Source organism: Homarus americanus, unplaced genomic scaffold (genome assembly GCF_018991925.1).
Source record: "Homarus americanus isolate GMGI-L3 unplaced genomic scaffold, GMGI_Hamer_2.0 scaffold48220, whole genome shotgun sequence".
Classification (NCBI taxonomy): Eukaryota; Metazoa; Arthropoda; class Malacostraca; order Decapoda; family Nephropidae; genus Homarus; species Homarus americanus.
Genome location: NW_024755060.1, coordinates 304,884 through 317,670, shown reverse-complemented (window position 1 = coordinate 317,670; position 12,787 = coordinate 304,884). Strand labels below are relative to the sequence as shown.

Genomic DNA, 12,787 nt, shown 5'->3' with positions numbered 1-12,787 from the left:
AACCCCCCCCCCCCCCCACCTTCACAATAAGAACATTTAATTATTTAACTAATTGATACGGTGGCTGAGTGGATATTGCTCTCACCTCCCGTCCTAAGGTTCGGTGGTTCGATCCCCTGGTACTCGTAATCAGTTCACCCAGCTGTGAAATGAGTACCTGACGTTACAGTTGAGGAAGAGAAGGTGGTCGAATACAGTGTCTGTCACCATGTTTTATGTTTACAGAGTCTATCGGGCTGTCATGTAAGTCTGTCTGTCTGTCTGTCTGTTTATTTGCATTTCTGTATCTGTTGTACTATCTGTGTGTGTGTGTGTGTGTGTGTGAAATAAATTGTATACACATATTAATACCAGTATACATTAACTAAGTATACATATAATACTGTAGAACGACTCGTATACATGTCAATTAATACTTGGAATAAGTTTGGTTAGGTTAGGTTAGGTTCCCACTTACGACAGTGATGATGTCTGCTCATGTGTAGTGTTGGATTATTACAGTGTTGGAATATTGTGTAGTGTTGGATTATTACAGTGTTGGAATATTACAGTGTTGGAATATTGTGTAGTGTTGGAATATTACAGTGTTGGAATATTGTGTAGTGTTGGAATATTACAATGTTGGAATATTGTGTAGTGTTGGAATATTACAGTGTTGGAATATTACAGTGTTGGAATATTACAGTGTTGGAATATTACAGTGTTGGAATATTGGTGTTGACAAGAAGAAACACTGCCATATTGTTTTTTCATGAAGGGTGGAGGTGGTTAAAGTGGGGTGATGAGGGAAGGGTTGGTGCTGGGGAAGGGAGGTTGGCAGTAGGAGGGGAGTAGGGGGGAGATGGGTGATAGGAGGGAGTGGAAGGCTGGTTGATGGGGGAGGGGGTAATATTGGTTGGTGTTGGGGGGAGGGAGGGAGGAGGGGGGAGTTAATTTTTTTATTTTGCTGGTTACAGTATAGTTGATTGTGCACCCCATACCATCCTGTGAGCGGCAGCAAGGATTACAGAATATATTTAAGGGTCAGAATAATTAACCCCGTGGTCAGGATATTATGGCAGTAACAGTGGTTTAATGAATTCTACAGTTGTGAGTATGGCAACCAATTCACTTTAGAGTGGTGGCAAGAGAGATCCATCAGTGTAGATGGTCTGTGTGATGTTATCAGTCTGTAGAGTGTGTACTGTGTACTGTGTGCTTATCTCACTTCTCAGTGCATATGAAGATGCTCAAATTATAGGTAATAATGAACCAACACACATCTATGGCGGGGGTCTAGACAAGTGTATTGGTTTTAATATATAATACACAACTCATAGCTCTGATGTTGTCACTGATCTTATGTCTGACCACAGCCCAATCCAAGCTAGTATACATGTAGCCAATGACACCCCCACTGGTGGTAAACTCAACAGACGTAGAATCACAGTCAAGCAAGAACATGAAAGCCAGTTCATAGACTTCATCCATGACTGGTACAAGGACTACAAGCCTACTACAAGCCTGACAACTACCAAAGTTTCCATGACGATCTGATAGATAGGACTTATGCATACTTCACCAACAATGATTCCATCAAAAAAAGGAGAAAACGTGGTCAGCATAATGGGAACAGGCAACAGCAGTGCTATAATGACCCTGAGCTGAAGAAACTCAGGGCTAGGGTTAGGAGGGTGGGTAAGGGTTACAGACAAATTAGAACACCTCAAATGTTTCAATTGTATCAAGCTTCCCTTGCTGCTGTCAGGGAACGTGTAAACGAACTCAGACAAAATGCATGGGAGACATATGTCAACAGCCTGAACCAACACACATCCCTCAGCAAAGCCTGGAAAGACAAACACAATCAGAGGTAAAAACAGTAGACACGTCTCCCATCCAAACCCTCTGCAAAAGTCGAATGAGCTAGTAACAAAGTAGGCTCATGTGTCTAGCTATGACATGTTACCAGCTGTAGAGAGAAGTCTGTAGAGAGAAGTAATCTTATTAACTTTATGCTGGGCAAACAGCACGATGAGTGTGATGCTCCATATACTGAGTGAGAGCTTGACGCCGCCCTCGCCAGGGGTAGGTCTTCTTCTCCTGGAGAGGACGGAGTCACCTACAACATCGTTAGACTACTAAGGCGTGTGCCGGGCAATCCATTATTGGTATTGTACAATATGAGCTATGCTGAAAACCAGACAGCCTGACGCTTTCGTCCCATATATCACCAACTAGCTGCTCTGTGTCAAACCTTGAGAGGATGGTTCTGCAGATTCTTATATGAATCAGAGAACACATGTCCCCAATATAAATGAAGCCACCCATGGTAAAGGTGTACATAACTGGGGAGAAGGAGGTAACGGGTAAGGGAGGGGGGCAGGGAGGTAAGGGAGGTGGTGGGGGTAAGGGAGGTGAGGGGATAAGGAGGATAAGGCATCAGTATCAACAAACAAACAAAATCAATTAAGTATTTTTTCTCCTTAAGGTCAAGGATAATTAAGTAAATAGTTACTTATCCTTCAAATCTATCTATCTATCTATCTATCTATCTATCTATCTATCTATCTATCTCTCTCTCTCTCTCTCTCTCTCTCCTCCATACACCAGCTATTATAGACGTATTTAAAGTTGACCCTTGAGGTGCACCAGCTGTCTAAAGATGGTAATATACTTGTACCAGTGCATAGATCAAGTAACCATCTGTCTCCTTGTACCAGCTGCCTGACGTAGAGACTAATACCACCTGGACCACCTGCCTGAGACTAACCTGAATACCACTAACCAGCTGTGTTATAATAGAGTACCTAGATCATAATTATGTACCATCTGTCTAATTAATCCACCCCGTCACTGTACCATCTGTCTAATTAATCCACCATCTGTCTAATCCACCACGTTACTGTAACGTCTGTCTAGTTAATCCACCCCGTCACTGTAACATCTGTAATTAATCCACTCCGTCACTGTACCATCTGTCTAATTAATCCACCACGTCGCTGTACCATCTGTCTAATTAATCCACCACGTCACTGTACCATCTGTCTAATTAATCCACCCCGTCACTGTAACATCTGTCTAATTAATCCACCACGTCGCTGTACCATCTGTCTAATTAATCCACCACGTCACTGTACCATCTGTCTAATTAATCCACCACGTCGCTGTACCATCTGTCTAATTAATCCACCACGTCACTGTACCATCTGTCTAATTAATCCACTCCGTCACTGTAACATCTGTCTAATTAATCCACCACGTCGCTGTACCATCTGTCTAATTAATCCACCACGTCACTGTACCATCTGTCTAATTAATCCACTCCGTCACTGTAACATCTGTCTAATTAATCCACCACGTCACTGTACCATCTGTCTAATTAATCCACCACGTCACTGTACCATCTGTCTAATTAATCCACATGTGTCTTATGGTAATTAACCTATTTCTGCCACCTGTGACCACCTGTATGTCATTAACCACCTGTGACCACCTGTTCATCAACCACCTGTGACCACCTGTTCATTAACCACCTGTGACCACCTGTTCATTAACCACCTGTGACCACCTGTTCATTAACCACCTGTGCCCACCTGTATAAATCATTAACCACCTGTGACCACCTGTTCCAGCCAATGCCTATAAATCTGTTAACCACCTGTTCATTAACCACCTGTGATACCTGTTCATTAACCACCACCTGTGACCACCTGTTCATTAACCACCTGTGACCACCTGTTCATTAACCACCTGTGCCCACCTGTATAAATCATTAACCACCTGTGACCACCTGTTCATTAACCACCTGTGACCACCTGTTCATTAACCACCTGTGACCACCTGTATAAGGAATATATACCACTAAAAGGTGTACTAATTGAGTGTGTTCCCCCTACAGTATGGCAGTTGGCCCCGACGGTCTTACCGATTACCAGAGGAAGATGAATTCTCAGGAGAAGTGCAACAACTTCATGCGCCAGTTCCGTGATGACGAGTCGCGGGAACTTAAAAAACTCACCGCCAACCAGTTCATGGAGGTCTGGAGCCACTATGATGCTGATGGTGAGTGTGTGTGTGTGTGTGTTGTGGGAGTGTTTGATGGTGTGTGGATTGGTTGTGTGTGTGTGTGTGTGTGTGTTTTGTGGAGTGTTTGATTATGTGTATTTTGTTGTGTGTGTGTGTGTGTGTGTGTGTGTGTGTGTGTGTGTGTGTGTGTGTGTGTGTGTGTGTGTGTTTTGTGGAGTGTTTGATGTGTGTGTGTGTGTTAAGTTTCTTACGAGGGAAGATTGTTATTACCTGTGTATCTTAATTGTCCAGGTAAGGTGAGTGTGCTTACCGTACCCCTCCCCCCCCTTTCCTCCATTCCCTCCTCTTTTTCCCTTTTTCTTCGTCCTTTCTTGCTCTATTACTTTTTCTTCCTCCTGCTCTTTCTTCTTCTTCCTTCCTCCTCCTCCTCCCCTCCCTCCTCTTCCTTCTTCTTCCTCCGTCTCTTCCTCCTCTCTTCTTCCTTCTCTTCATCTCTCCTTTCTTCTTCCCTCTCCTCTTCCCTCTTCTTCTTCCTCCTCCTCCTCCTTTCTCTTCCTCTCTTCTTCTTCTTCCTTCTTTCTTCTTCTGTCTCTTCTTCCTCTCCTTCTTTCCTCTTTCTTCCTGACTTCTCTTCTGTTTCTAGCCTCATTTATCTTTATTTTATCTTGTATTTATTCTCTCTCTCTCTCTCTTCCCCAATAAGTCTGGCCACAGGTTATATCAGAATTAATTGTTTCTTATAATAAATCTCTTGGTCATTATTAGTAATTATCTTATTTATTTTATTTATTATTTATTTATTATGTATTTATTTATTACTTATTATTTCCATATTTTTATTTGCTTATTTGTCTGTTAAGGATATTATTATTTTCCTTGTTTTTTAATTTTTTTCTTATTACGTGTCATTAACTCTCCCAGTTATTCTTATTTTATATATTATTTATTATTATTGTTCATTTATTTGTTATTTATATATTTATTACATATTTATTGTCTATTTTAGTGTAATTATTTATTTTATGTATAATTTAACTTTTATTTTTCCGTGGATGTGGGGAAAGAAGCGGCCTAGATATTTATTAGTTAGCGGTGAATTTATCGTTCCTGCGTAATGGTGGTTATTTCTCATCCTCAGCGCTTACCCAACCTTGTTAATGTTAGCAGGGAGTAAGTAGCCGGTTGAACAAAGCTAAGATACCGAATAATGCAGTGGCAACACTTAGGAGATGAGCTTATGTGTGTGTGTGTGTGTATGTGTGTGTGTGTGTGTGTGTGTGTGTGTAAAAAGTCCTACCTTCATCCATCCAAACTTCTGTTGCTAGAGAGAGAGAGAGAGAGAGAGAGAGAGAGAGAGAGAGATGACGCTAATAATACCAATAACAGAGGCCAAGTTGTAGTTTGTGTTTTTGCGTTTGATTTACAACCCAACTATTAAATTATTTTCACTGTTGTTAAATCATTCAAAACTCTGGTGTATATACACTACCATACACCTCCCATAACACTACCATAACACTACCATACACCTAATACCATAACTCTATCATACACCTACCATAACTCTATCCCACACCTACCATAACACTACCATGCACCTACCATAACTCAACCATACACCTCCCATAACACTACCATACCTACCATTAACACTACCATACACCTCCCATAACTCTACCACACACCTACCATAACACTACCATAACCTACCATAACACCTACCATAACACTACCATACACCTCACCATAACACTACCATAACACTACCATACACCCACCATAACTCTACTGTACACATACCATACACCCACCATACACCCAACAATAACATACCCACCATAACTCTATCCCACACCCACCATAACCTCATCCCACACCTACCATAACACTACCATACACCCACCATAACTCTATCATACACCTACCATAACCCTCTATCCCACACCCACCATAACTCACCATGCACCTACCATAACTCAACCATACACCTCCCATAACACTACCATATACCCACCAATAACACTACCATACACCTCCCATAACCTCTACACACACCTACCATATACACTACCATACACCCAACACTATACACTACCATACACTACCAAACACCACCATACACCTCCCATAACACTACCATACACCTACCATAACTTACCATACACCTACCATAACACTACCATACACTCCTTAACTCTACCATACACCTACTATAATACACCATACACTTCCCAATCCCTACCACACACCTACCAACACACTACCATACACCTACCATAACACTACCATACACTACCATAACTCTACCACACCTCCCATAACCTCTACCATACACCTACCAATACACTACCACACACCTGCCATAACACTACCATACACCTCCCATAACTCTCACCATATATACCATAACTCTACCATACACCTACCATAACACTACCATACACCTACCATAACTCTCATCATACACCTACCATAGCACTACCATACACCCACCATAGCACTGCCACACCTACCATATCACCTACCATAACTACCATAACTCACCTATACACCACCATAACTCTACCATATACACCTACCAATACACTACCACATACACCTCACACCATAACACTACCAACTACCATAACTCTACCATAACTCCACCATAACACTACATACACCACACACTACCACACACCTGCCATAACACTACCATACACCTCCCATAACTCTACCATACAGACCATAACCTACCATACACCTACCATAGCACTACCACACCTACCATAAGGCCATCACCATACACCTACCATAACTCTACCATACACCACCATAACTCTACCATACACCACCATAACTCTACCATACACCACCAATACACTACCATACACCTACCATAACACTACCATACACCCCCATAACTCTACCATACACCTACCATAACACTACACACTGCCACACTACCATACACCCACCAACACTACCATATACCCACCATAACACTGCCACACACTCACCATAACTCTAATCACACCTACCATAGCACCATACACCTACCATAGCACTACCACACACCCACCATATCACTACCACACACTACCATAATCTCCACCATACACTCACAATACACTACCATACACCCACCATAACACCACCATACACCTACCAATAACCCCAAATTACACACCTACCATAACACACACACACCCACCATATCACACCACACACTACCATAACTCTCCCACACACCGCAACACCACTACCATACACCTACCATAACCTACCATACACCATAACACTACCATACACCTACCATAACTCCACCATACACCACCATACACCACCAATACACTCACCATACACCCAATCACTACCATACGCTACCATAACTCTACTATTGATTACCATAACACTACCATACACCCCTATATCACTCACCATACACTCATAACACTACCATACACTGCCATAACTCTCCCACACCTACCAATACACTACCCTGCACCCCAACACCATACACCTACCATAAGTGTGAGTGTGTGTGTGTGAAGAGTGTGCAGGTCGCCCTGGTTATGTGGAATGAAAGAAGGAATGAAACATGTGATAGAGAATGAAAGACGGGAATACAGTTAAGGAAGGTTGTTTTTGTATACCTGTGTTGTGTATGTACGTTATTTGTATACCTGTGTTGTGTATGTACGTTATTTGTATACCTGTGTTGTGTATGTACGTTATTTGTATACCTGTGTTGTGTATGTACGTTGTTTGTATACCTGTGTTGTGTATGTATTGTTATTTGTATACCTGTGTTGTGTATGTACGTTATTTGTATACCTGTATTGTCTGTGTATTGATTATTAAATGTTCAATTACTGTGTATATATATAAACAATTTGTATAGGTATATCCCAGTTGAGACCACACACACACACACACACACACACTAAGCTAACACGTCTCATTTGCTCCTTCAGGTAACGGGTACATTGAGGGCTCTGAGCTGGACGGCTTTCTGAAGGAGTTTGTTTCTTCTGTTAACGCTAATGATGCCGGGCCTGAGGTGAGTCTCTCTCTCTGTTTGATATTTACCTATAATTTAAGGTGTAAATACTCTTAATTATGTATTTCTCATAATTTTCACTAGACTTCCTCATTTTAATTTATAAATACTCATAATTTCCCGGAGTCGCATTTTTACTCATAAATAATCAGTTTTAATAAATTTTTGTAAATACTCATAAGTTTCCTTATATTTCTGTATAACTCATAAGTATGCCTAGTTTTAATAAATTTACCCTTTTAGCTCAAAATTACTCAAAATAATATAAACTCATTCCCGCTGTTAACTCACAAGTACCTTATAGTGTTTTTGTAACTCATAAATACTCACAGTTTTAATAAATATCCCTCTTTACTCATAAATAGTCATAATCTTGCCTATAATCCAATCTTTAACTCACAAATACTCATGACTATTACTCAATTCTCTCTTGTTAACAGATACTCATAATTTTCCTTTGTTTTCCTCTTGTTGACTCAAAATATTCACTCATTTCCTTCCTTTTCAATAAACCTTGACTCATAATTTTCCCTCATCCACGTGATAATACTCGATATTCCCCTCATATTTTCCCCCCAACTCGTAAAACTCTCAATAACCTCACAATTTCCCCTCACAACACCTCATATTTCCCCTCACAACTCCTCGTATTTCCCCCTCATACCTCCTCATATTCCCCCCTCATGCACACACTGATTTACCTAAGATTAAAGAGTCTTTAGTGAGGTCTGGTTAAAGAAAGACTGGATAAGACTTAAGAATTGGATTATTAGATGGTGTTAAGTCTTAGCAGGTTGTTTCTATGATTGAGTCAAGCTTTATGAGCGAGTCAATTTTAATATAATAGTGAGTCACACTTTATATGAGAGTGAGTCACACTTTATATGAGAGTGAGTCGCTTTTATGAAAATAAGTCCAGCTTTATGTGAGTGAGTCAAGCTTTATATGAGAATAAGGTTGTCCTCCTTGGCGACTTCAATGCCAGAGTTGGCAGAGATGCTGACATTTGGCAGGGAACCATAGGGAGAAATGGACTAGGCAAGAGTAATCCCAATGGCTTACTCCTCCTCAGCAGGTGTGCCGCACACAACCACACTATCACCAATACCTTGTTTGGGAGGCCACAAGTTCAAGGGTTCGTGGCAACTCCCACGATCCAAACACTGGCATCTCATTGACTACATCACTGTCAGAGAAAGAGATCGCCGAGATGTCCTCATCACCCATGCCATGCATGGCTCTGACCACTGTGACACTGATCATCGGCTCGTCAGAGCCAAGCTCTCACTTCACGTCGCCCCAAAGCGGCGAGGGCAACAAGCCTCCAGAAGAGGTTTTAACACTAGGCGTCTGTAAGATCCAGCGGAAGCACAGGATTTCAGAGAGCAGCTCGAACATGGGCTGATAAACAAACCGACAACAAACAACGTGAATCCCAGTGCCGAATGGGATATTCTCGACACTGTCATGACCCTCGGCCAGACCGAAAGAATACACCAGGACTGGTTTGATGAAAATGACCCGACAATCAATGCATTCGTCGATGATAAAGGTGCTGCTTTAGCTGATCAGAACTCTCCTCAGTCGCGGACCAAAGCTGATACCTTCGGCAAGAAGAAAGTGGCGACCCAATGGGAAACTCCGCAATCTAAAGAACGACTGTTTTGAAAATAAAGCATGTGGAACACAAAAATTTGCAGATCAGCACAAGATGTGCTAATTTTTCAATTCCACTAAAACATTTCATGGTCCAATCACTCGTGACGCAGCCCCCACTCTCCTCCGACGAGATCTTCCTAATTAAGGACGTTGAAGGCATCCTTCGGCGCTGGAAAGAGCACTACCATTTACTGCTCAACCGAAACACCGATGTGGATGTCCTGACTACCCAGCAGGTCCCTCAGCATCCAGAGCTGACCCACCTCAGCTGCCCTCCATCCCTGGATGAGGTAACTACTGCCATCAAACAGATGAAAAATAACAAAGCCTCAGGGCTTGATGGAATCCCAGCAGGAGGACCTCTGCCGTCTCCACTGTCTCATGTAGAATATATGGAAACAGGAGGAAATCCCCCAAGCTCTTAAAGACGCCTCCATCGTCAATATTTATAAGAACAAGGGAGACCGGTCAGACTGTGACAACTACGCGGATCTCGCTGCTGTCCGTAGCTGGCAAGATTATCGCCCGTGTCCTTCTTAACAGACTTCTTCCTGAGGCAGAAATCCCTCCCGAATCTCAATGTGGCTTTAGACCATCACATGGCACCACTGACATGATCTTTGCTGCCCGCCAGATACAGGAAAAGTGCAGAGAACAGCGTCATGACCTGTACATGGCTTTCATTGACCTAACCAAGGCCTTAGACTCAGTCAGCTGGGAAGCCCTCTGGTGGACCCTCAGCCGTTTTGGCTGCCCACCAAAACTCATCGCCATTGTGAGGCAACTCCACAATGGCATGAATGGCAGTGTCTTGCACAATGGCACCCAGTCTGAGTTCTTCCCCATCCAAACGGGGGTTAAAAAAAGAATGTACTGGCACCAACTCTCTTTTCCATTTTCTTGACCGCCTTCCTTACTCGTGCCAGTGCCAATTAGCCGGCAGGGTGGACATCGAGTAGCAGGTGAAGGATCATTTAAACATACGATGACTCCCTGACTTCCTTCAAACTTATTTCTCTTCCTTCATTTTTTACTTATTTCCCTGACTTCCTTCAAACTTATTTTCCTTCCTTCATTTTTACTTATTTCCCTGACTTCCTTCAAACTTATTTCCCTTCCTTCATTTTGACTTATTTTACCTCACCCTTCTATTTGGTTATCACCCTCCTTACTTCATTCATTAACCTGCTATGGTTCCAAGGTCTAATGGGCCCCAGTTCTAATGGGCCCCACACTTACCGAACCTACCCACACTACCCACACTTACCTAACCTACCCACACTACCCACACTTCCCTAACCTACCCACACTACCCACACCCCTAACCTACCCACACTCCCTAACCTACCCACACCCTACACTTCCCTAACCTACCCACACCCCCACACCCCTAACCTACCCACACTTACCCACACTACCCACACTCACCCATCTCTCAGCCGTCGTCGGAAAAAAACACCATTATATTATTGCCTATATCAAGAGAGTCAGCCTCACCAGTTGGGCACTATCTTCCCCCCACAGGGCGCCGGAACAGCACCTAGACGTCTGGTAAAGAAATCCCATACAACCCCTCGCATTTCTCACCTCTATTGCATTAATTAACTTTGGTCTCTCCTCACATTATCACATAGGGATTTCTATGTGACTTTGTTTGCATAATGAATGATTTAATGACTTGTGTTTTTTAGTTTTTTAATTGATGATTAATTATTTTGTGATTTTTTGAGGGTCATGTGTTGGTTAGACACGGTTTGTTTTAGCTTATGCTTGATCACCTTAATGCTGACCTGACCTGACCTGACCTAAACCTTTTATCTTATGCTTGATCACCTTAATGCTGACCTGACCTGACCTGACCTAACTTAACCTTTTATCTTATGCTTGATCACCTTAATGCTGACCTGACCTGACCTGACCCACTTTATCTTATGCTTGATCACCTTAATGCTGACCTGACCTGACCTGACCTAACTAACCTTTTATCTTAGCTTGATCACCTAATGCTGACCTGACCGACCTTTTATCTTATGCTTGATCACCTTAATGCTGACCTGACCTGGACCTGACCTTATATCTTATGCTTGATCACCTGTGACCTGACCTGACCTTTTATCTTATGTGATCACCTTAATGCTGACCTACCTACCGAACTTAACCTTTTTATCTTATGCCAATCACCTTAATGCTGACCTGACCTGACCTGACCTAACTTAACCTTTATCTTATGCTTGATCACCTTAATGCTGACCTGACCTGACCTAACTTAACCTTTTATCTTATGCTTGATCACCTTAATGCTGACCTGACCTGACCTGACCTTACCTTACCTTTTATCTTATGCTGATCACCTTAATGCTCACCTGACCTGACCTTTTATCTTATGCTTGATCACCTTAATGCTGACTGACCTGACCTGACCTAACCTAACCTACCTGACCTAATATAACCTACTATTAAGGTGTTCAATAATCAGATGACAAAAATTTCTCCTGTCTAATCTTCATGTAATCTAACCATTTTTTTTCCTTAGGCTTTTCATTAATAAATTCTGAGATGATTTACATAAATATTTTGATATTGGAATTGGAATGAATCAGGTTGACTAGAGTTTGAGAATTAGTGAGAGAATTTGCATGGCGTATTGGGAATTTTCTTACGAGTTTGTGATGGTAGGGTAATGCTGACCCGTTCCTGCAAAAATAATGATTTATATGAGATAAATTTACAATGATTTTTGTAATGTTTGTTTTAATTATATTTACATTCCCCTTACGTACTCTGGCCCCCCTCCTCCCTCCCCGCTGCTATATAGAGTGGTATATAGGATGTGAATAGTGGAGTGAGGAGGAGGTCGTGTATCAAAACTAAGTGAGCAGTCTAATGGGTCTTAATGGGTATAGGGACTAATGGGCAGTCCTAGTGGGTATGGGGACTAATGGGCCCCAGTCCTAGTGGGTATGGGGACTAATGGGCCCCAGTCCTAGTGGGTATGGGGACTAATGGGCCCCAGTCCTTGTGGGTATGGGGACTAATGGGCCCCAGTCTTTGTGGGTATGGGGACTAATGGGCCCCAGT

General features: G+C 42.3%; 1 protein-coding gene across 4 annotated transcripts in view; it reads left to right on the top strand.

Moving 5' to 3' along the window:
- The first annotated feature begins 3,884 nt into the window (after positions 1–3,884).
- The window catches only part of LOC121856413 (calbindin-32-like), a 51,375-nt gene continuing 42,472 nt past the window's right edge, over positions 3,885–12,787 (top strand). For 3 of the 4 annotated variants that reach the window (XM_042351998.1, XM_042351997.1, XM_042351999.1), the window contains exons 1-2: positions 3,885–4,044; positions 7,965–8,050. In XM_042351998.1, the coding sequence (XP_042207932.1) occupies positions 3,924–4,044; positions 7,965–8,050 (207 nt within the window). In that variant the 5' untranslated portion in view covers positions 3,885–3,923. Of the gene's footprint in view, positions 4,045–7,964; positions 8,051–11,233; positions 11,261–12,787 lie in introns of all 4 variants that reach the window. The other variant, XM_042351996.1, reaches the window with a different exon arrangement.